The sequence below is a fragment of the Athene cunicularia genome, unplaced genomic scaffold, assembly GCF_003259725.1.
Source record: "Athene cunicularia isolate RWA unplaced genomic scaffold, athCun1 SCF_14, whole genome shotgun sequence".
In the NCBI taxonomy this organism is placed as follows: Eukaryota; Metazoa; Chordata; class Aves; order Strigiformes; family Strigidae; genus Athene; species Athene cunicularia.
This window is the reverse complement of record NW_020799200.1, coordinates 93,380-118,743: the sequence shown is the minus strand read 5'-3', so window position 1 is coordinate 118,743 and position 25,364 is coordinate 93,380. Positions and strand designations below refer to the sequence as shown.

The 25,364-nt window shown below is 46.0% G+C and overlaps 2 protein-coding genes and 1 pseudogene across 2 annotated transcripts; all 3 read right to left on the bottom strand.

Annotated features, from left to right (window-relative positions):
• Positions 1 to 441: 441 nt before the first annotated feature.
• Positions 442 to 6,519, bottom strand: LOC113490568 (glutamate-rich protein 3-like). Its single transcript, XM_026867087.1, has 6 exons — positions 6,340 to 6,519; positions 4,885 to 5,082; positions 4,054 to 4,234; positions 2,491 to 2,674; positions 879 to 972; positions 442 to 603 (listed from the first exon to the last, which is right to left on the bottom strand). Exons 2-6 carry the CDS (start codon positions 5,002 to 5,004, stop codon positions 442 to 444), a joined length of 741 nt encoding a protein of 246 aa, XP_026722888.1. The 5' UTR covers positions 5,005 to 5,082; positions 6,340 to 6,519.
• Positions 6,520 to 10,364: 3,845 nt separating this feature from the next.
• Positions 10,365 to 17,402, bottom strand: LOC113490570 (glutamate-rich protein 3-like). Its single transcript, XM_026867089.1, has 4 exons — positions 17,274 to 17,402; positions 12,056 to 12,149; positions 11,213 to 11,338; positions 10,365 to 10,607 (listed from the first exon to the last, which is right to left on the bottom strand). Exons 1-4 carry the CDS (start codon positions 17,291 to 17,293, stop codon positions 10,479 to 10,481), a joined length of 369 nt encoding a protein of 122 aa, XP_026722890.1. The 5' UTR covers positions 17,294 to 17,402; the 3' UTR covers positions 10,365 to 10,478.
• A 6,471-nt stretch (positions 17,403 to 23,873) lies between these two features.
• On the bottom strand, positions 23,874 to 25,125 carry LOC113490567 (annotated as a pseudogene).
• Between the last annotated feature and the right edge of the window lie 239 nt (positions 25,126 to 25,364).

Here is a 25,364-nt window from a genome sequence, read left to right as displayed (position 1 = left end):
TATCACCCAGACACAGGCATCACCACACTCCTCGCACCAGGTATCCTCGGAGAGGATGCCCCAGGCAAAGGCGGAGGCCCGCAATCCCAGACCATCTACAGAATCTCCCGTTTTTCATCCCCTGCTTCTCTTTTGCAATACCGTACCATTTTTACCAATGTCTTCCTGACTCTCTTCACGCTCACACTCAGATAGTTTTTTCCCTTCTTCTCTGTTCTCCTGTCCAGTCTCCATTTTGTCCTCAACAATTGGCACACTCGCTTCTGTTATAAATTTAGAAGCCAAAAGCCAAATATAGTTTTACAATTTTATTGAAATAAGAACAAGGAAAACCACACGGGGTACGCCGGGGAGTCTCCGCTCCACCACCGACGCACACCATGTAAACAAACCCACCCCCTTTATAGATTTTTTTAATACATATTCATAAGATAGGTGTGTTTAGTCCACGGAAGCATAGTGGAGTTTCTTGGATCTTCTCAGATTCTCTGGTGTTGTTGAGGGGGGGTTCTCTGGTGTTTTTCCATTCCTCCTCTTCCCGCCAAAACAAAGGTCCTTCCGGTACTTCTCCAGTAAAACGAGGCTCTGTCTGGTACTTTTCCACTAGGTGCAGTAACAACATCGTCAAAACACCGACACAGCCATTGCATAGTCTGAGATGACAAAGACTCCAACCCATTAAAAGACAAAACCACAATAACTTTTCTCTTAGCGTATATACACCATAAAATATTTACAACACATACATGTATGTTAAAGGTCAATATATTTCATAAACATGAATCATCATCACATTTATTACACTTCCATACCTGGTGAGATGACTAACACTGAATATTTGCTTGTTTTTTGCTCAGTGCTATTAGTTGGCTCAACACCCCCGCCGTCTCCCCTGGATTTTCCTCACAGTCCTCCTCCATCTTTTCCTTGGGTGGCACTGACTTTTTGTCCAGGTGCGCTGCAATAACACACCTATAAAACAACAAGGAGAATTGGAAAGTATCGTGGTTTTCTTTGCATGAACAATGGAAGGGCAGCAGGCAGTGAGCCGTTCAGCTCATTATTAGCACTGGAACCGGGTACCCATCTGCCTCTGTGCTGCCACCAGACCACATGGTTACTGATAACCATTCCCTTGGAGAAGCACCCTGAAGTTCTCAAGAGCTCCACTATCACAGATACAGTTCTTCCTTGAAGGAGAGTGACACTGTCCCCACTTAAAGGTGATGGTTGAAGTATAAACTGATTGAAATCAAAATGATCATAAGTGTCCATTAATTTCAAGCTACACCAGCAATGATCTGTGAAGATATAACCACTGAGAAGGGCAGGCAAGCACCAAGGCAGACGTGTGCTGGATCCTGATCCTGCTGCAACACCCAGTACAGTGATAACTCTGGTTTTGTTTTTTAATCTGTCTGCTGGGTCTAATAACAGCAGGGGAAGAGGCAGACAGACTGAATTATTTCCAGTTATTTATTTTCTGTTTCTGCATTTGACCTGAAGGAGATGTGGAAAGAGTTGTCATTTACGGGGAAAACCTGGTAATGGAGACGGGTTTTAGTCGCCAGATAAGGTTGGCTGGACTGACACCAAGCCAGGAAACAGAGGTATCACTAAGAGGGGAAGTGGGACAAAGTGGGGACACCTCAGGAAGAAATGAAACAATTTCTGGAGACTATAGTCATTAGAAAATTCACTTCAAATCCTTCCAGAAATCACACAATAGCTGAAATTAGGGCATTTCCTAAACTCTGTAGCCACTATATCCATTCTGAATTCAGATGCTTTTCACTACTTCCAAGATACTAAGTAAAACATTTACATAAATCATGTCCAATGGTGGATTGGAGTAGAAAAAACATGGCACAATAGAATTTTTTCCCCTCAGAACTTGGTCCGTATCTGAAATATAAGAGCATAACTCTGTGGAGATTCTCTTCTTCCAACTGCTTGATGAACTTTCAAAATTACTTACAAAAAAACGTTTTAAAATTACCCATGTGTGCAGAATTTTACTTGTCTGGCATGACTTAACATTCGCATGAAAGGAAGATTTTATAAAAATTTAAGCTTCTTGGTAAACCCTCAGCTGTTGCTCACATTGACTTTTGCCCAAACCCTAGAGTCTTCTGCAGAGATTTGTTTTCAGAAAGATGGCTAGCATTCAGTACTGTCTTATTCTGCAGCAGGGGTATTACAGCAGAAACCCACCTTCGAGGCAGAGCTGTTAAAAATAAATTATCCCGTTCTCACAATCACAAACAACCCCCCCCAAACTACAGTTAAGTAAGCAGCGCTCTTCACACTTATTTCACCAGCACTTGCAGGAGAAGCAGGCGAGGGGTGTATGTGTGGCACCCCCGGCCACCGCTCCGCTCGGGGCTGAGGAAGAGCTGCAGGGTGCCAGAAAGATGACAAAAGGGAAAACAAAAACTTGAACTACTGGGCTATGAGGTCCTTGTGAGCAAAGCGCACTTGTCTCCCTACCTGTTGCAAGGAGATGCTCCCTCCACACTGAGAAGTCTGAAGTGTCCATATCGGCTTTTCACCGCGGAGGGCCTCTGGTTGTATTCACAGCAGCATTTCAATCTGTCCACTTGTGGCCCATTGACAAAAAAGGTGAGGCTGAACGGGAAACCTCGGTGCTTCCTTGACATGAACTGAAAGGTCTCTGCAGTCGCAGACAGGATTCAAAGAAAAGAGGTTATGCTTTGCTGTCAGCCTGTTGCAATCGTCCTATCTCACCTGCATCACCACCAAAGCACCCAGCCCTCTGAGGCCAGGTACTCTGGTTCTCAGCTGCATTAATTAGTTGGTAATGCCCCACCTCCTCCCCACACAACAGCCTCGTCTCTCTCCAACCCCGGAGCGCCAAGATGGGCACCCCTGTGACAAGCCACTCCATTTGGGCACTCACAGCCACAGAACAGAGAGCAGAGCCTCCCATCTCCACAAAATCAACTCCGCCCTTGCCTTACAAGAGTGGGCATCGTGCACAGGAGGTTTAGGATTCCTGGCACGGGCCCACCCGGTGCAGGGCAGCAACATGTCAGAGCCCCCTCAGTGGGACACACCTGGCAGGGGCAGCTGAGGCTCCAGATGAGCACAGCTCACCATCAGTGGCTCTGGGCCCACACGGACGCGGCTGGGCTCAGGGAACACCGGGTACCAGAAAGATGCTGCTTCTGGAGCCGTTCCAGGCTGCTCTGCAAGGGCACTGCTTGGCATCCAGGTGGGAGGGCACAGGGGCGGCCACCCCGCTCCGTGCGGGGGGGATGGGGTTGTACCCCCTTTACACTGGTCACTCCCTCAGGCCTGTGAGCGGGGCTGGGGACAAGAGGAGCAGGCACAGAGGACACAGCGGGGAGCCAGCCCAGGAGACCCGTGAGCTGATCCGCGGGCACACTCCCACGCCTCGGGGACAGGCGGGAGCACAGGGAGCTCTGCACCATCTTACCACACCCCCTGAAAACGGCAGCACAGGGGTTCTGCGAGCTGGAATGAGGGGTGTCATCGGTGGAATCACTCCTCCTCACAACTGACAATCTGCCAGCCATCGCCCCTTCCCAGGATCCCAGAATACAATTCTCCTTTTACTGGTGCTATGGAATTGCACTCACGTCAAAGAGATGGGAATTGGGCTCCCATTATGTACTTTTCCTTCTGGAGTAATAAGCAACACGCACTGACATGTTGTAGCAAGTCAGAAACAAATAACCCCTATTTAAGGACACTTTGCTTCTACTACTACCACTACTACTTTATTAACGGCACAGCTCTATATGAAATTATCCTAAGCTACAGAATTTTGTTAAATTAGTTCTCTAAATTCCTTCTACCATAATTTGCAGAAGTCATTCTAACCTCAGCTTCAATCATGAAACAGTAGATCCAGATTTAGTGTGGAGACAGATGATATAAAAAGCCCTGGATGCATATATCTTGACTGAGCTCAGCTGAAGTCATTTTGATAACATGCCAACATTTTAGTAAAAAAAAAAAAAAAGTTGGCAGAATCGATATGAACTCTTTCTTACTCTTCATCCTTACCTCCTTCCAACAGGCTGCCTTTGTATACACACAGGACTTCCCCTCCACAGTGCTGCTGATAGACTGCGATTTCATTTCTGCCATCAGTGTACTGGCCAGGTAAAAAGAAACTTTCCCCCACAAAGGCCATGGTGACAAACACGCCGCTGCGTACTGGGGACCTGGAGACTACTCCAGAATTCTGCAGCAGGAAATACACAAAAAATGCAGTCGGCTTCCAACTCTAACAAAAGGTGAACACAAAGAGCATGTAGGTGTGGTGTACACGTGAGGCTTCCAGTCTTTTTAAGACAGGCCTTGAGCTGCTTAAATTGGAAAGTGCTTTGTAAGAGGCAGAAGGGGAGGAAAATATTTCAAACTGAAAATCCACTGCATCGAATTGCCCAAAATTGCAGGGACCATGGACCCATATTGCCCCTCTCTATCCGGGGTTCCCACAATTCCCTTTACAGGAGCCAAAACTGGCTGAAGATAGAGTGTAACAGATAAAATTTTTCATAAGCACAGGGCATTTCACATATCCCTCTGGAGTTCTGGTCAGAGACAGGACCAGACTGACTAAACCAGAAGGCTTTAGGTTAGAAGTCCCATGGTTTTTCTGTTCAAGCACCTTTTTTTCCCCCTAGCTGATGAAAAACACCAAATGTTTTAGTATATAGAGAGATGGGTGGCAGTTACATTATTTTAATAGTTAGGAATTTTCTGTCTTTCAAAAATTCAGTGAATCTTTATGCAAACTAGGTATACACATCTTTCAGCATTAGGCAAATACACCAACAAGGAAGATTATATACCTGCACATAAACAGAGACGTAGACAGAGCTAACCTACCTTCCTTGGAGGTTGCTTTGCCTCACTGGGTACAGTGATGGGATGCGGCTGTCTCCCTCTGGTTACCCCAGTTCTCACCGTGTTTCCACCTTTTGGCTGGGGTGGAGGTGGCGGTGGCATCAGACCGGTTTTAATGATGGGAGATGTATCAGTCACGCATTTCACCACATTCGGACCTTTTACTTCACTCCTCTTCTCCTGTGAACACATTTTAACCAGGTTAAGCAGGTTATGCAAATCCAGCGATCAAGTGAACTAACCAGGGTTTGATGGCTCTTTACACCTAGCAAGACACATACTTCTAGAACAATTCCCTAACTCGATGCTTGCAATTTTGTTCACAAAAAGATTTCTCTGCTAAACCCCCTTCTTTTAATTTGCAAGGCAACAGGAAGACTGCTTGGGAGTGTCACCCCCATAGGTATATACAGCACTGTGAGCCGGGGACTGCTTGTAACCGTGCAGAGTTCTGATCCCCAGCAGACAGAACCCCACAGCATTGCTGCGCTCCCTCCGCTGGCAAGTAACATCATTTGGCATCAATTACCCAAGATGTGGTTCAAAATGCTTCTCTCCCATTTGTAGGGGAGGTCTAGTCCTCCTTCGGGATGAAATGCAAACAGAGGCCCCGAGAACCAAAAGGCACCTCTAGAGAATAAATTCTGCAAATGTCGTGTGCTCTGGGTCCGAGCTCTGTGTCATGTCTGCATACCCTGTGACTGATCTGGCTGTTTTGCCAGCAGGGAGCATTAAGTAGAAAATGCCAGCAAATTCTGGGGAAAGGATCGTGCCCATCACAATACAGAGCAAATTCAGAAGGGAGCTATTTGTACAGTGTCTGGCAGGCAGTGGTCACAGCCCCATTCCAAAATCCCCCAGTCCCATGGAACTCCTAACGCAAAACCAATTACAGAATGTTTTTCTAGAACAGAGGTCCAAATCTCACCTGAAAGTAACTGTGTATGTATCAAGATCATGTCTGGCTACTCCAAAAAGCTCTCATTCTCTGAACCTGCTAGTGTGACTTATCAGGAGGAATGGTAAAAAAGAATAAAGGAGGTTTTTTTTGCTGCTTTGCAGCTGTAGATGAAGATGAAAACTTGTAAGACTGTGTGAAAATATTCCTGAGTTCTTGGTGTTATCCAGGTGGATGCCTCCCTCTCTACATAACAGATAGTCTACGTGGAGGGAGAAAAGTATGAATGCATAGATTTTATACTATAAAAGACATGCCACTGCATTTTTCCTCACTGTGATCAAGAACTGGGCATTAGACCAGTAAGTCAATGTCTCGAAAATTAAGGGGATGTTAAAAAGGAGAGTTTAAATAAAAGCTGATTACCGTTTGGAAGGCATGTTGCCTGCGGTATACAGTTCTGGGAACTACAGTACAGAAGCAGCATTATAAAGATATCCCTAAAATCACATTATTTTCAGAATGAACTATGGCCTCACCCTGCCGGCAGGCTGTTGACTGGGTTCAGGTGCCAGGCACCTCTTTTCAGATGTTGAAGTCTTTACAGCCTCTGCTGCAGCGCTGATAGGATGTGGTGGGAAATGGAGTGAGTGTTGCAGATCTCTTGGAGCTGTATGTGGTTGCCTGGAAGTCTAGAACAGGAAAAAGAAAACAGCTACAAAATCTCAGTGTACAGTTTCCAGTGCAGAGCAGCATCATAAAGGAAAAAAAAAAAAAAAAAAAAAAAAAAAAAAGCACCGATCATGATATTTGGAAGGGATGAGTGATTCTCAGGTACCTTCAGGAAAGTAGATTTTCTAGTCTGCCTCTGAAGAGCCAGAACCCTTTAGGCATCTCTCACTGAGCATCCAAATACTGGAGCATCTAGAATAATTCTTGACCATAAATACAGGTATTGCTTCTGTCTCTTCACAATGCATCCTTGAAGCAAACATGTGAGCTCACAGACACTCACAGGAACGCAGCCGTGAGCTGCCTTTTGGTGACTTCAGCACACACACACACAGAGAACGCACCACCAAAGCAGGCCTATTGTTCAGAATTCAGCATTTTAATGTTTTTAGTTTATCTTCTCCTTGTATACCCTTGTGGTGGTTTAGGCCCTGTCAGGACCAGAGACCACACTGTCGCTGTCCCTCCCCCAACCTCGGACCGGGCAGGGCTGGGAGTGAGGCACAAACCCCGGGGTTGACATAAGGAAAAATTTAATACAACAGTGCAACAAATAACAATCTGAACAACAACAACAGCAATAACAATATCAATAAACATAACAACAGTAAACAAGACAAAGGATATACAGAGAAATACCGCAAGGGACACAGCCTGCCCGCCACACGTGCCTCCCCAGACAAAAGCCCACAGGAAACTGTTCCCGCGCTCGGCCCATGGACCTGACGGCAGCACAGTATTGAATAACCCGGGTAGAGCCTCCTCCCCACTGCTCGGGAAACTTAACCCTATCCCAGCTGAACCAGGACAGCCCTTCAGAATACCAAGTCAAAAACCTGTTTCTCTGAGTTAACTCGCTGCCTTAGAACAGGCAGACTCCTTGGATCGGTGTTGATGCGATGATGTCCACCATCACAATAACTACAGGCCCAAGTGTCCTCTTTCTGCAGACAAGGTTACTCAGGACTGATAATCTCATTTCAGTCTGCACCCACAATCATCACTGAAATCGAGAACCAGTTAAAACTGAACCATATATTTGACCTTTGACCTTAGATGTTAATATCCTTGTATTTCAAGAGTATATTAATGTTCCTTCTCTGCCTGTTAACAGAGAGGAAGAGGTTTCTGAGCCAGAGCTCTGAAGCATGGCCTTCTGGATGAGCTTTAGTGGTACTTCACCCGTTCACCTCTGTTTTCTAAAAGACCTCCATTGCTCTCGGGATTTCAGAATGTGTGTGAACACGCCTACAGCCCCAGCACTCACTAACAATAGTTAACGTACTGACACTGGCCTAGCCTTGGGCGACAAGGCAGGGAAAAGGGAAGGATTAATGCAGATTTATCACAAAGCAAAGATTTTACTTATTTTCCCTAGGTTCTGATGTGCCATTCATGCAATATCGGCTTCTGCAGATTTCTCTTTAATGACACAACCCTGCAAACAGGAGGTTGGCCCCAGGGGATGGAGGATGGGGCAGTCAGTGCTCTAGAATAAGCTCAGACCTCACAGGCCTACGTGCACACCTGTGCTGTGTGTGCTCACAACAGCGCCTTCGGGGTGGCTCACTCGTCACTGGGAGTGGCCAGCTGGTTCTCTGGCAAGGGGAGGGAAGAGCCCACAATGATTTCTTGCACTGGGCTGTAGGTGAGGTAAGTGCATAGATGAGGCATTTCCTACTGGTCTTCTGGATGGTTCCCCCTAAAAGAAGAGAAATTTATGTCTCTGAGGTACTAAATTGTGGGAAAGAGGCAAGTCAATATCGGCCTGCCAGCTCTAACAGCAATGCCTGAGCCTGCCTGCCAGCTGTCTTTCACTGGACAGCTGTGACACTGGGACACCTGGTTAAGGAAGGCAAGGAAATCATGGGGAGGAGAGGGACAAGACTTGTTCCCACCTCTGACTCATTTCCCTGCAGCCCTCTCCAGCTGCTGATCCTCCCAAATTCAATTCTTCTGCCTGTTTCTGCGTATCTCCCGATTCTTGGCTTGGTTGAAGGTCTCTCTCTTTTAAATTTGAGTGCATCTGCCACTTCATTGCTCTGCCTACTGCCCCACCCTCCCTTCTTTTCTCAAAAGCCCCAAGGCGGGCTGACCACCCTTCTGGAAACAGGCAGCTCTGTCTCTCATCCTCCTTTGCTCAGTCACCTGTCTTTCTCCTTTCAGATTAGCTACTCAGCCGAATTCACTGAACATATGAGCTCAGGGTTAAATTACACTGCTAACTGCAGCCAGGTTCCTGTGTCCTGGCGTGGTACCGCAGCAGAGATACACATCACGCATCTGCGGGTGTTGTGGTTCGAGCTCGCCGGCAGCCAAACGCCAGGCAGCTGCTGACTCACCCCCAACCCTGGGGCATGAGAGAGGGAATTGGAGGGGTAGAGGCAGGGAGACTCAGCGGTTGAGATAAAAACAGTTTAGCAATTAAAATGAAATAAGACAACAATAACAGAAAGTATAAATGGGTAACGCACGAGGCGCCTGCCACCGCCCGCTGACTGATAAACAGTCTGTTCCCAGCTGGTGATCCCAGAGAAGCCAAGATCCCGAAAAAGCCATCCTGGAAGTGAGAGAGAACCAACCACTTCCCAGCCGACCCTCCTTCACATCCCGAGCGTGACGTTACACAATAGGGAATATTCTCCTGGCCAGTTTGGGTCTGCTGCTCTGGCTGTGGAAACTCCTTGATCTCTTGGCAGCAAATGCACACATCCCTGTGCTATCAGCATTCTTCTGATACCAAATCCCACACTGAACCCAAACCACAGCACTATTCTAGCTACTCTGAAGAAAAATTAACTCTGTCCCAGCTGAAACCAGGACAGCAGGCATCTCTCCTACGCTTCTCACCGAAGGAAACACTTTGGGTTTATGTTCCAAAATCACCAAGTCCAGACTCCCTTCACAGGCTGCCTTAGTCGCTGCTGCCACTGGTGTGACCTCTGCCAGCAGGACTTCAGTCAGTAAACGGTGCCTTTGCAACTACCGCAGCCATCGCTGTCTGACATGAAAATCTCTTCCTTCCTTTACCTCATAAATGTATTCTTTAAGATCAGAAAGATTTGACATTGGTTTTCAGCTGCTCCAAGCAGCAGCTAGCTTGACAATGCATTCTTCTCAACGGACACAGGCTCCTAATAGAGAAATAATATGCTGAGTACATTTCAGCCAAAATGAGAACAATTTTTCCCATGTGAGTCCAAGCGACTTCATGGGGAGAAGAACCATTGACTTCTGTGGGACTTCCATGACAACTACAGAACCAAGCTCTACCTACATGACACCAAAGCAAAGTCTTCTGAAACCTCTTTTCCTTACTTACATGCTCGTTCTGCTAAATAGTGTGTGGAGAGGCAAACAACTGAAAACATGAGCTCAGTGTGCAGCTGCAGTCAAGAGCAGACTGTCTATAATTACTAGAACAACTGCAACATGTCTCCTGAATTATTCATCCTGTTCTGGTTCCCCATTTCAAAACAGAAACAGTAAAACTAGAAGAGGTTGGAAAATGGCAACAGCAATGAGAAGCCTAGAATGGCTGAAAGCCTCAATAGACTGAGAGTCTTCAGCTTGGAAAACTGAGAAGGAATATAAAAAGGTACCTAAAAACTACAAATGCCTTGGAAAAGAACAGTTATGAACTCTTTTCATAAAGAGAACAATAGAATTATCAGACAGCAGATATATTAATTATTGTGCAGAAATGCGAGAAAGTACCATTTCCTACAACTCATAATTCCATAACTAAGAACACTGCAGAACCAAAATAATAAGTAGATTCCAAAGGAATTAGGTGCATGAATGGAAGTTCATGAACTGCTGGACAGAGGAGATGTAACCTGGGGCAGGAACATCCTCTATTTATCTGCTTCTTGTACTTTTTCCATAAACCTCAGAGACAGAGCCCTTGGCCCAGCGAGTCTCTGGCCTGACCCATGGCTGTGGTTTAACCCAGGGAAAAGCTGCCGCATCCCCACAGCACTCGGGAGCACTCCAGCCTTACCTTGACTTTCTGTGCCTTCTCCTTCCTGCCATTCTCTGCACGTTTCTTCTCTGCTCCTGGATGATGATGACGCTATCAGTGTAAGAGAGAAACCTCGTTATTGGACATTATGAGATGTCACTGAAGGCATTAACACTTGCTTCTGCTCTGCTTATCATCTGCCTGCTCCCTGGTCATTACCCTCACCGAGCCCTATTACAAAACCACTGTTGATTCAAACCATTTGCATGACACCTCTGTAAATTAACATCGGCAAACAACAACTGAGCATCTGTAAAGTTGGAGGGACCAACTCCATTCTTGATACGTAACAGGAATGTGCCCAAATTTCGTGTTCAGGTGAGATTTATGACCATGTTCCAACTACTTTGTTTGGATTAGAATTTTTTTTAAGCCAAGTAGCCCCGTGAATATCATCCCACAATCTGATGAGAGCCAAAGGGCAGCGCGAGAGCCAGGACAGTGTACGCTCTGCTGGCGGGGTGAGCTGACAACCAGAGGCCAGCGGAGGTTTCACCGTTTCCACACAGCACGACTGTCCTTTTCCTGGCAGGACAGAGCCTTTCAGGGCACCACAAGGGTGCAGCTACCCCACACAGTCCAGTAGGAGTTCACAGCCCCTGGCTGTCAGCAGGGGAGTACCTGACACGGCTCACATGTCGCTGGTAAACACGTACCTCTGTGTCAGGGGCCTCATTAAACATCGTGCCAGCCAGGCACTTCCGTACACGGCTCTGACGTTCCTCCCGTATAGCATTAAGCCGGTATTCCTTTTCTGGTATTATTTTCCCACTCCTTGAAATCTGCCGTAAACAAATACAATGTAACTAAGACAGACAAGAGAGCACAAGGTATGTTTTTAAACAGAATGCAATTTCCCAGAAAGGATACTTTCTCCCCCCAGTTAGTTACCACCTCTGCTTCTGCCACGGTGCTGCAACTCGCCTTCCGAGCACAGAATTGTCATTGCCTGGACCCCGTGGAACCCATCAGCCAGCTGAAGAGGGCGGGAGAGCCCCAGTCACATCTAAAAGCTGTGGGCTCAGCCTTGCCCTTCAAGGGCCGCTGCCCAAGTCAGTGGAGGGCAGTTAAATACTTGCCTTCCTACTGCATAGAGGTTGCATCTGCCTGTGCTAAACAGTTACACCCAGGAGTGCATAAGTAGTTTTTAAAGTGTTAAGCACATTCACTTTTACCAAATCCTTCTGTTTTCCATTAAAGTCTTAAAAAAATAACACTGAAGCTATTTAAACAGCTATTAGAGTCAAAGATACTTAGATGTCACATTTTAAAAACCTAAGAGAATCAATGCTGCTGGCGAATATGGTGTAGGGGAGAACTTTGGGATTGTGTGGCTTTGATCTTGCACAGGAGAACTACATGTGTTTGGCTGGTCAAATTCTTACCAATGACAACACATACCTCTAACAAATGAACAACAGGACTATCAGTGATTTTATGTGCACAGTATTAAGAGAAATGATTCTTTTTTCTCAGAAAAGGAAATTTTTCAGTCTCACCAGTCCTGATCTCTGAAGATGTTGTCTCATCCAGGTATTGTTGAAGTATTCAGTCAAGTTTTTGTCCTTCAGGCTGTTGTAGGTTTCAAGTAATCTGAAATAAAAGCAATACAGACGTATATAAGCTCCTTGACAGCCACATTATTACAGCTGAATTTACAAAGACCTGTCCAATACTTTGCTGCACAAAATACTGTCTTGTTGAATCGTGCCCAACATTTTGCCAGGTAAATGCCCATCAGATTATGTAAAAGCAACATCTTATGGCCTCTGGAAGATTCCTATCAGAAACAAGGACCATCTACAGCAGACAGAACAGCTCAGTACCAAACGGCGTAGCACCACCAAGGCACAGGCTCCAGCAGAGCTCAGCCCTGGAGGTCTCCTCTGAGACCAAACCCCACAACAGCCTCCTCAGATAACACTCTTCTGAGATTTTAGATGGTGCTTCCAAGGCTTGAGAGAGACCAACCAGACAGCACTGCCACGGCTCTGAAGTGCTGTTCGGTCCAGCAGACTCCCGGGACTACGCTGCTGTAGAGGCCAGAAGGGTTGGGCTGGGATACTCTCTGCTGGGCTCTTCCCCTTCCCAGAGCCCTGGCACAGGGGTGCCAGGTCCTCCTCTGTAGCCAGAGCAATAAAAAATAACCCAAGGCCTCCTCAAGTCTCTTCCAGTTCCCAAGTCAGTATGCTGACGGTTCTCTAATGCGTACCTTGAACAATCCAAAGTGAACAAATTGCATCTTTTTCCTATTAATTGGTGAAAAGCTGCAAGACCAACAAAGGAAGAACCAGACCACGCAGTCTATCCAAGCAGGACCCTCCCCTGCTCTACCCAAGGCACGTCCTGCATCCCTGGAAAGCCAACAGAGGGGAATCATCACAGCTACCACAGAGCAGAGGTTCCAAAAAGTGAACCTCAGGTATGAGCCAAACACAAAAACTGAAGCATCCATAATTAGCAGACACATTTTTAGAGAGTTCTTAACACAACCTTATCTGACTTCACTTTCTGGAAGACAGGAGAAATAACACAGGAAGTGACAGTAGGCTTAAGCTTTTAATACTCTAAATCCACTCACATTTGTGAGTGAATAAATTTATGGCATAATATGTTCATCCTGACCTTTGGGTTCTCTAGGCAGGTTGTGTTTTAGTTACACAACAAGAGACTGAACTCCTTTGTTTCCTTTGGCTTTACATTTAAATGCCACTGTACCTGTATTACACATCTTTCAGTGGGATAATTCAGGATAAATGTCTGTTGCTAGGCTGAATTACCACACACAAAAGTATACTCAACAAAAGATATTAAAAAAAAAAACCAAACACACACACACACAAAAAAAACAACGAAAGAGATCATGGATTTACAGGAATTCTATCTGGGGTTTCACAATAATCTCACAGGTAGCCTACCAACAATAAATTAAAGAAACGATTTAGCTCACCCTGTTATGCACATTGATGAAACACCGGTACTACAGCAACTGTTCTACATTACTTTTTTAATCCACTGTTTGCATTCGCTTTTGAAACCACCACATTACATCAGTTGTGCTAAGGATTGACTTGTGGTATCACCTGGCAGCTGCATACGGTGGCAGAGGAGAAAGTCAATCCAATTCCTTTTCATTGACTTCCTTCCATCTAACACTTCATGGACCATATAACCAACTAAAATGCAACTCCCACCTGAGCAGAGGGATGTAGCAACTTCAAAGAAGTCTGTACATGTATTTTCTCATTTAAATGATGAACAGGCTGGTCCTCAAAAATGCTGAATTAAATTCAAGGTTCAAAAGGGTACTGGAGGGAATGAGGAAATGTTTTGGGCCTGAACCAAGACCCATTAAACCCCTGGAAACAAGGCAGCTGGATGCCCTGGGCTTCGGCAGAGGCATGGTGCGGTGGGCAGCCTGAGCTCTCTGCCAGGGAAGGCCCCTCTCGCCCAGGAGAGCGGCACAGGGCCACCGCACGGAACACGCTGGGCACTGGTGCCGGCGCAGCATGGATCTGAGCTCATTGCTGGCTCCACAGAGCAACGCAGCCTGGGGCTTGTGCAGCGCCTCCCCAAGAGCAAGTTATCGGAGAAATGTCACGGATTTCCTAACTCCCATGACCGTCAGAAACAAGCTCTTGAGCAAAGCAGACCCCTGGTCTCATTTAGTCCTCTGCTCCTGCACATGTTATCAGCAAAGGCATAACAGAAGTTCATGTCTGAGAAGTTTTCTTCCAGACATTTCACTATTTAAGAACTACATACGTATGTCATCTCTAAATCCTCTACAACAGATAGAAGTGCAGAACTGACAAAAACGTGTGTTAGAAAAACATACAGCAAATGAAAAGAATCAGTCTTAAACAGTACTGAACAAAATGTTTGTACATACATCACAGTTGTATCATAGTAAGACCAAAAAGTTGAGGTTTTTGTATATATTTCGGGGACTTATCTTTCTCTGTTTAAACTGTTTCTTCTTTTCTCTACAAATTCTCGGTATTTACTGGAAATGTTGACTATTTTTCCTAGCACAGAACCTAGACTGACTGACCTGTGGCCTCCAGGACAGGATTCGAAGCTCTTCTCAAACTTAGTATCACATTTGTTTCTCTGCTACCACAGACAGTAAATACTTATCACTGTTAGTTCAGTATTTTCATATTTAGGGTTATTTAGAATGTTTGGATGTTCACTGTTCCAGATTTTTTATTTTATTACCAAGATCCTTTTTTTTTTTTACTTTGCTCGTAATTCTCCTTCACTTGCATCTAATTTTGAGTCGTTCCCCAAATTCAAGCCAAATCAAGAATGATTCAAGTGAAGCAATCTCCTCAAAATGCTTCAGCAGTGATGTTCCAGATGTAGCACTTTTATTACAGTCACTGAGAAATGGTGACATCCCATTTTAATAATACCTTTCCAATGGGCATCCACTTTTTTGTAATAAATGTTCTTTAACTTGCTTACTATCATAGATGAGAATATACTTTATACTAAAGAGTAGATTTTTGGAGTTTCTAAAGGGAAAAGGTCACCATCAAAAAATATCTCTGCTTCTCAGCTGTCTAGAATTTTAAAGTGAGGGACCATATACCATGGGAAAATTAAAGAACTGTCCACTTGGAACTCCCCAATCAGCAGGATTTTTGTTGTATTATCACTGCCACTACCATTTATTACCAGCATCTAGTTTTTCACAGCTGGAGGTGCACAATGCACTCTACTCAGGGCCAGGGCTGTGATTTTTAAGACCTCTCTTGCTCATTTGAAAGGATATCAAGACAAAATCACAGCAATCATCCCATGTCATCTGTGTAAAGCAAATCTTCACAGTTAATAATTTACAGTACAATTAAATCGATGACTGTTCCTCAAAGACATAATCTAAGAGAGCCCCAAAGCTGTAGTTCCTCACTGGTGGAGTCACAAGGAACCGGAGCCCCGGTGTTGTGCGCCCCAGCTAGAGCTTTCTGCCCCTCAGCCAGCCAGCCCTGCCCTTGGGGAGACCACTCCTCACCCCAGCAACCTGCTGGATCTCGCACTGTGTCTGCTGAGGACCCAAACAAGAAAGGCTCATGTGGTTTTCAGGCAGGACAAGTCTAACCACAGGCTGTCAACCACAAATGGCAAGTTCAACACACCTAAGGCAGGGTTACCAGCCCAGCGCGTTCTGCTGGGGAGCAAAGACTCCTCTGAGGAGACGTCCCACGCACCAGGCACCTGCCTGCCATTCCCTTCCTAAGAAACCCTTCAGCCACATCATGTATGTCACACTTTCACAAAGAGATGCTGTCAAGGTCTCCAGAGAGGGAAGCAGATGCTGGCAAAGCAGTTTTCTGCAGAATGGGAATTTGGCGTTAAATCCTGATGGTAAGAACTTTGTGAGTCCCAGCTGGGAATGGCCTAACAGGCCCATGTGGGCCTAGGACTCAAAATATGGTGCAAGTCCACACAGAGAACGGGATTTTGCCATCTACGTGCCAGTACAGGAGTCCAAAAGGTAACTGCTGCCTTTATGACACTTCTCAGGAAAAAAATTTATTTTGTTTGGTGTCTCCAAGCTTACAGCAAGCAAATACAGCCAGTGGGTTCCCCTCTCCGTGAGGGCCATCTGTTCAGAAGACGAAAAGCCAGGAAAAAAATCCCCCGTCTCCACAGAAGGAGGCTGGTGCTGTGTGAGGAGCCAGGGCATTGACCCTCCTGCTCCGAGGGGAGCTGCTGCCTGCAACTGGGCCACCCGTCACTCCGTGCTGCAGCGCAGGGACTTCACCTCGAGGAGCTGCTGTGGCTTCCACAGTTATTAACCTCAACTACTGCTACCGTGCTTGTCAGACACCATGCCAGGACACAGCTACTGAACAAACTGACCTGAGTCAGCAGGTAACGTTTTGATGGGGCTTTGGAGCCCAACGATAATTAATTGGCCTCTTCCAAGGCCACCAAACCCTTAAGCACATACACCGTTTTACTTGGGTGATAGCTACAGGAGGGAGAGGCCACAGTCTCTCCAAAGCACCTTGTACCTTTGCTGAAAACTCCGCAGGACCCCTTCAGCCCTGGCCATCTGGCCTCAATGAGACCACCCCTCACCTTGCCCCACGGATGCACCGCTCACATTCACCTGGCTTTTGTCTCAAAAGACTCACACTACGTCCTTTACTCTTTGTCTACCTGACTGTTGCACCTTTGTCTAAACTCACTGTTTGGCTGCTCTGACACTCACAACCCGCAGCTCTGAAGCCAGACAACAAGGGGAAGGCCTGAGGACACGGCCCCGCTCCCAGCACACGCTGTCAGCGCAGCGCAGGGGCCCGGGATGCGCAGAGGAGCCGGGTTCAAGGCACCGACCTGCACCCGATGGCTCCCCCCGTCCAAACCCCGCACCCAGAACCACCGCTCTGCTCATGCTGAGCGCCACGAAACACCTCCAGGTCTTCCAGCTGTTTGCGGTGCTCAATTCCACATTGTTATTCTTACAGAATCAAAAGGCAGGGGCTGGGAAATGAGTGTGGCCGCCCAATTTACCCAGTTCACATACAAGGGGTGACCCCAACTGCACCGCAGCCCCTGTGTGTCCCCTGCCACCACCCCCCAGCACCGCTGCCCCCCCCCGCTCCCCAGAGCCCACACAGACCTGCCCTGGGCCCTCCAGACCCCCCTCGAGCCCATGCCCAAGGCCCCCAAGCTCCCCCCGGCCCCCCCTGCCCCACTCACCGTGGCGGTGGGTGGCTCATGTCGAAGGGCGGGTGCTCCGGGCGCGGCAAGGGGCAGCTGTGCCCAGGAGCCTGTCTGGTCTGGGGCTGGCTCCGGCCGCACCTGGGAGCTGCTGGTGGTACTGGGTGCCGTGTCCCAACGTTGCTTGCCATGTCCCAACTCTACTTGCTGCTGCCTCCTCCTCCTCCTCACTGCTCTCCTCCTCACTGCTCGCCGCTGCCGCCTCGTCCTCCTCACTGCTCTCCTCCTCCTCACTGCTCGCCGCTGCCTCCTCCTCCTCCTAGACTTCTCCTCCTCCTCCTCACAGTCTCCTCCTCCTCTTCCTCCTCACAGTCTCCTCCTCCTCCTCACAGTCTCCTCCTCCTCCTCCTCACAGTCTCCTCCTCCTCCTCCTCACAGTCTCCTCCTCGCTACTCGCCAACTGCCCACTGCTCACTGCCTCCTCACTACTCGCCTTCTTCTCCTCAGAAGACCGTTGTTGCCCTGGCCCTGCTGGTCGCATTCTGGCCGATACTATGACACAGCGGGGGCGGGGCGTTGCTCGGCCAATGGCGGCAGTGCTGCCCGCCCTTCTTCCTCCTGTGCTGACTGAAGAATCGCAGTGATGAAGGAAGCAGCCTGCTGAGGGCCTGACCAGACCGGTCCTAACAAAGTCCGGCTCTCCAATACCGAAAGAGTTGTAAACTTCACTCACAGTAAAAGCTGTGGGGAAAGTCACAAACCATCTCCCCTTCTACAAGTCAAATTCTTGACTCTTTTCTCACTACTGCTGATTTAAATGGACATTGCTTCAAAATAACACCTAAAATTCTTAACTTTTCATACCAGTAAGCTCTTGCTGCCACAAGAAAAGCACTGTGCTGAGAAGGCACTATGAGCATACGGCAATATTTACATATTGACGTTTTGTCTTCCCTTAGATAATGTCACTTTGTATTTTGAAACCTTAGTGGAAAGATTTTTGCTTTCATCCTGATCAGACATTTAAGTGCCAGCCCACTGCTACAGCTGCAGCAGAAGTAGTCAAGCTGTTTCAGCAACAAATTAAATTTTCACTTTCCACTTGGCTGTTTTTTTTTCCCTTCCTCTTCATTTTTCTATTTAAACAAACAGTTTAAGTATTTGCTTACTTGGGGAAAAACAGTGCTATCCTTCCCCTGTTATGATAAGCTACTGATGTGAAGGGCAGTAGGCTGAGACCCCCAAGAAGATACTTAGAAGAGTGGGAAGAATTTGAGAGTCATAAAATGGGTGTTCTCTGGCTGGTCAAAACTGAGGAGGGGGAAGATGAACTATGGGGATCTCAAGGGAAGCACAAGAGGGCATCTGGGAGCCAACAGTGTGATGGGGGCTTGAGACAGCGCTGCACTGCCGTGTGTCAGGCACAGTGTTTTCAGGAGCTGCAGAGGGGAGATAATGCCCCTGACAAGAACACAGCTCATGTGACGTGGTGGCCCTGCTGGTCCTTCATGTACCAGAAAGATGAACTGTCCCTGCGAGAACTGGCAAGGGCAGCTGCGGGGATCGCTGGGACGTGGCAGAGGGACGTGCGGGCTGATGTCAGGAGTGCAGGATTGGCTCGGGCCAGGAAAGCAAGTGGGAGAAGAGTGAGGTGACTCCTGTAAATGCAGAAGAGGGAAATAACACTTAGGGAGAACAGTTACTAAGTCAGAAGAAGTGGGCACCTGAAACAATGTGTACTGCCTGGCCCTGAGTAACTTTGATCTGCAAACTGGAAGAAAACTCTTAGAAGATTTGGGTTCTGCAACAGCCTTCCAAGGGAAATAAAGCAAGGAGGTGATACAAGAAAATGATCACCTGCTTTGCAACTTGCTTACTTAGAGCAATTTATAATGATTTCTGAATATTGCTTAATAATCCTGCTTGCCCTGACTGCTCTGTGAAAGCTCACCAAGGGCTACTGTGTTCAGCCCTGGCGGACACCACTCGTGACCGGCCGCCAACCGGATTTAACTCCCTTCACCACCACTCTTTGGGCCCGGCCAGACAGCCAGTTTTTTACCCAGCAAAGCGTGTGCCCATCCAAGCCAGTTTCACCAGGAGAATGCTCTGGGAAACGGTGTCAAAGGCCTTACTAAAGTCAAGGTAAACTACATCCACAGCCTTTCCCTCATCCAGTAAACAGGTCGCCCTGTTGTAGAAGGAGATCAGGTTTGTCAAACAGGACCTGCCTTTCCTAAACCCATGCTGACTGGGCCTGAGCACCTGGCTGTCCCGCATGTGTTGTGTGATGGTACTCAGGTTGAGCTGCTCCATCAGCTTCCCGGGCACTGAAGTCAAGCTGACAGGCCTGTAATTTCCTGGATCCTCCTTCCGACCCTTCTTATAGATGGGCATCCTCTTCAAGTGCCCAAATGCTTTCATATACTTTCCACTTCCTTTTCATGAGGTTAATATTGTGCAACAAATTCTAGATTGCACTAATTGAGAGACACAACTTTTGTTTTTATCACATAAAGCAAGATAATAGATTAAAGAAAAAGTCTACCTACCAACCTGAAATGGCTCACAGTATTAATAACGCAAATTTTCTGGTAGTCAGCTCCCAAGATCAAGAAGTTTACAGACTCCTACAAAGGTTTCATTCAGGGGGAACAGGAGAACTTGAATTTCATCATATCCTCTAAGGAACAAAGCCTATATTTCAGAGTATCCATCTTTATATTTCAGGAATGCAGCCCTTCAGGATTCACCAAGGGCCTGTCTGATACTTCAGATCATTTTCCTGGTCACTTCTATTTGCCCATTCCACTTTTTCTTCCTATTACCTTACTCCACCTCCACATGACCCAATATGCAAGTAAAAGGCTGAGCCTGCCTTTATAATTAGACTGTCAAAACCATCACACTGCTGGTATGGACAGAGAAGACTGCAAAGAGAATGGGCAGGAAATCCTATTTCAGAGGGAATGGTTCCTTCCGCAATGGAGTGAGAGACATATAGCATTCTTATTACATTAAAAATAAACGTGGAAATAAATGCAAAATACGAAAATAATTTTTGGCAGATCTAGACTGAGGTCTAGGACATGGCATTTCCAGCATTTCTGTTGTCTGCATTCTTCAGCAAAGACACTCTCTGTATCAACACATTGCACCGACCCAAGAACTACATTTTTTATGGCAATAAAACTAAGTATGCATGGAAAAAAACCTTATAAAAATGTGGGCTGCAAAAGTACAAAACCTCTGGAACAGAAACAGCCCTTGGCTGCCATGAACACCATGAGGCTAGACCCAAATTCTAAACAGACTACCTATTTCTCTCCCTTCCTGCCCAAAACGTAACATGAGTTGGCCTTAATTGAACAAACTTGCTTTTCACACCAACACAAGCAATTTATAAAAAATGACAAGAAAACTTTCAGGAAACACTTCCCGACCAATCTCACCATATCCACCTACACATCTTTGCACTCAGATTCCTCAATATTGCAACTGCTTTTTCAAAGCGTGCAGCTGCCCACAAATCATGTCAGTTCTTCCCCACTGGCTTTGTCCACAACCTCAGCTCTAACATCTGTAAGAAGATCCTTTACTTTATTGTCTTGAACACGTTATCACCAACTGAAACCATTTCTGGGCTGGAGTTACAGCTGCAAGCATGATTCAGAGACTTGGATGTGTTCCTCAGAGAAAATTATACGCTCTAACTGAAAGTTAGTTCTGGAGTTAACTGGGATATGTGCTGATTAAAATAAACAAATATCAAATTTCATGCAGGATCATGATCAATATGAGATGTGCAGGGATAATGTGAAGGAAGCCACTGCAGAAAGCAGGCAGGGGAAGCTCAGGGACTGGTGTTTAAGAGATGGGGGATATAAAAGGAGTAAGCTTTAGAAAACTCTTTTCTCTTAGGATATTATTAACAGCAGGAAGAATTAATAAATAGATATTGTTTTATACAGCACAGGTGCTCTAGGAACAATACTGAAGATAAGTCATCGTGATGACCGAAGACTGCATCAGGGAGCAGCGATGTCAGAAGAGGAACTGGAGCGGGACAGAACTCGTCGGAACTCTGGAATATAACGGACTTATGAAATTGAGGATGAATTGGTAGTGTATTGCACGTTATGAAGAATCATACAAATATAAGAGGCTTTTTCTCAGCTGTTGCCACTCACCGTAGTGATGGTCCAACTCTGAGTTGTTAATAAAGCAAGCCTGGAGATACCCACAGTCTGGTGAGATCCTTTAACGGGGAAACCCAGAGACCCCTCGCCAACACCAACCGTGAACATCTCCCTTCCCACTCACACGAGACCTGTCTGTGACATCTTTCAGACTTCCCACATGTGCTCTCTCAAAATTCTTGCCCATCTCCTATTTTCTCCAGCAAGACTCAAAGCTTAGCACGCTGGAAAAGCTTGACAGCTTGGGACTTGGCTCTGTCAATTGACACACACTCTGTAACATCAAAACAATTATTATTTACATAGTCTTTAAGATTTCTGAAGAATTTTTTCTAGTAGAGAAAACAGCAAACAAAATATCCTGGCCCACAGTTCCAGGGCAGCAGTGCTACCACATTAGACAGCAACAGCTTCCCAGCCAGAGATGCAAAACAAAGAATAGCAAACAGGAGATTCTACACCAAGTTCTATAAAACAAACCAGCGGTACAAATAACCTGTGTTAAAAATAACAACACACAAAACTAAACCTCCCCCAAGAAAATTATACTGAAATCGCTACGTTTCATTCCAGCATTGGTTAGAAGCCAAAGAGCAAACATAAGAGGAGAATACACTTAAAACCAGAGAGATGGGAAACTTCAGCAGAGAATTCTCTGCTGAAGATTCCCAGATAAGCTGCAAAAATGCAGAGGGAAAGATTTCATGACATTCATACCCTCGGTTCTGGGAGCTGCTGTGAGGCTCTTCAGGCTGAGGAAAGCCAAAGTACAATTCACAGAAGCGCTTAATAATCTTGAGAAAACAATTACACATGCTAAGGATATGTTATGGCTGGCACAAGAGCAGAGAACAGAGCAAACGGAGATGAACAGGTTCACTAAATAAATGTCAATCTCTACCACAGTTACTGGTGTGCGTGTGTGTTGAAAGCCTGAAGCCTACTCAAAAGACTACTCAAAAAGTCTAAGTCGTCTAAAAGACTACTCAAGCTGTTAAAATAACCTGAGAGGCACACAGGCAGGTGTCACGAGGCACAATACAGACAGCAACTTGCTGAGAACCAGCTACCAATAAATAAAAGTACCAATCTTAACATGCAAAACAGAGATAAGTGTGGCGTGTTAACTGTTTTGAAACTGCATACCAACTACAGCCAAAACATGTAGGAGCATTGCTTCTCTGAATGTTCCACAGGGAACACAGAAAACCAGATGGGAGTATCTGTATATAAGTACTCTAGAAATTCTTTTCAAATTCAAATTTCCATTTCAAATTCAGGTCAAACGGACTTACGAGCTTGGCTTCCTTAGGTAACTAACCTAAGAGAGCGTGGGATACTGCACGGGGTATTCTCCAGTAAATTTAGCTGAATTTGCATGAGACATTCAGGAGCTGACATTTCTGACCCAGTGGTAACAGTATTACATTCCTAGAGCGTTCATGGAAATAGGCAGTAATATGAGGGAGAGAAACCATGAATTCCAGCCTGCTGTAGCACAGCCCCAGAGAGTTCACAGGAACAAGCGACATTATGAAGGCTCTAGCCACAGGAAAAAGTTTCAGTTAGATTTTAATGTTATGAAAGAGTGGAAAACATAAACCACAAATGTATAAGGAGCCAGGTTTCAGTGCTGCTGAACTACAAACCAAAATACCTTATGAACTTAATTTTCATTAAAAAAAAAAAAAAACAAAAACAACCAACACACATACACATTTGCATCTTCTTGCTCATACCCTGTTATTCTGGCAACAAAAACAACCACCTTCTTTAAAAGGAAGCGAGCTGATTTGGATGTGAGGAGTATCAGAGGAGAAACCACATTAATTTCATTACTTTATGCATACTGGTAGGGATTCCTTCTCAAATTTGGCACTTAGCACTCCAAGTTGCCCTTTAAAGCTTGGCCAGAAATTCTCTCCAGCCTGCAAGTTTCCTAATTTCATTGTAGGACACGCTGCTGCATTTGGATGCACCACCTCCAGAAAGACAGACAACTCCAAATGTGTCAGTTTTACCTCAATTCACTTTGCTCCCTGTCAGTCAGATTTCACCTAAGTCAAAGTAAATATATAATTAAAACTAAACTACAGATCAGTTCCAAGTTTGGAAAAAACAAAGCTGCATGAAATTAAAAGCAATGCTAATACAGTTTAACAACTGGAGTTCAGGGGTTGCAGCAGCAGCTAAATTTCTGACCATACCTTCTCGCCTGAACAAAAGCCCAGGCTCAAAGCCCACGTATTTCACCCTCCCCAGGACTCCTGCTGCAGGCAATCCCCACCCAGGTCCTCTCTCCTCTTTCTCCTTTTCCCTGCAGGTCTGACTTGGCTTCCAGCTTCTTGCTCTGTGCAAACGTTGCTCACTTACCCACAGGCCTTACACCTTCTCGCAGTTGTAATCTTTCAGTAAAAATGTCATTGCACCTGTACAGAGTTGGGTTTATTCCATCAGACTTTTCTCTCCTGTTCTGTTTCTGCCTGCAGCAGCTTTTCAGTCAATCTGGACTTTTAATCCCTTACCCAAACCTCACCAGAGATACTAATACCACCTTAAATATTACACAAGGTACCAGATACACCCAGAGTCAGTTAAACTTGTGAGCTTTAGGCAGTCCCTAACTTTGCAAAGAAACCAAAGACAAGATTCTTGCATACTTTATTCACATAGGTCAAAACTGATAAAACAGCCCCATCCCATAGGCCCTCTCTTCACCTGAGTAACGTTAATTTTGAGCCTTGCTTTTAGGAAGCTGTGCTTAAAGGTAGCAGGTTAACAGGCACCTATTAGCCCTCCAATAGGTCTGACAGGTTAAAAACTGACAGCAAAACCACAGCTGACATCACCACGCCCCAGACTCACCTCTCTGACAGCCATCGTGGGTCCAGCAGCGTTCAATGAAAATGCCATTTATCACAGTAGGTGCATGGTTGCTCTCCCCTCTCACAGCTCCTGGACACACATCTCCACACTCTTCTTTGTCATCCTTGTCGGCCACGATGTAATTATCTTCTACAGAATCTAAAATCCTTGACCAGCCCATCGTGGACAAGTCACATAATTCATTGTTCTTAATCTACACAGAGCCTTGAGTAACGTCCATCAGGTTACAGAGGCCAATGTCCTTCAGGTGAACCATCTCAAAAATGACCAGCGACAAGTTAAAAAACAGAGGAGTTCCTCGACTCACAGTGAGGTCGGGAAAAGTCCCTTTAAACTCGTCAGGCCTCGCACACAAAAAAGAAGCAAATAGTCTAAAACCACAGTCAGTTTAGGAAACCTGAGCTCATGGAAAACTTCAGGCTTGGTTTTGAACATCAGCAAGATTTGCAAGTGCAGTTCTCCAGCCTGTTCAGCCAGGTCAGATTGTTGTGAACGTCCATGCTTCTGCAGACTGGAAGGCAAAGAACAATGTTACTCATTTATTTAACAAAATGTAATTGGTTTAGTTTTCTAAATACACATTTCTGTCCAACCACACCATAATACATAGCTACACTCAGAATTCACGACCAGGTCCCTTTCAGTAAAGCGTGCTTCAAGTGCTAAGAAATATACTGTGGGGAACATTCCCTGGTAGAGGATTGCAAAAGAAGACCGAAGGGGTATTTCCTAATTTTTTCTGCCATCCTGGGTTTCTGGATGTTACCTCTATCACGACAGCCGTTGTAACACCAGTTCTTAGACATCGTTTGGTGTTTACAGAAGTAAGAGATGTCTATGCAACAGAGTCTGTTTTCTCTAGATAGTGCCAGCGGCACATCTACTCAGCTCAGATTGTGCAATTAATGCCAGTGGATTAGAGGAAGTAGTTTAGAATGGCTGCAGGGAGGGGAAGATAGGACAAGAATAATGGCTAGGAAATGGTAGTGCTGCGGCAGAGAGCGGAAAAACCTGGACATACACACATGCACGAGTACAGCCCACG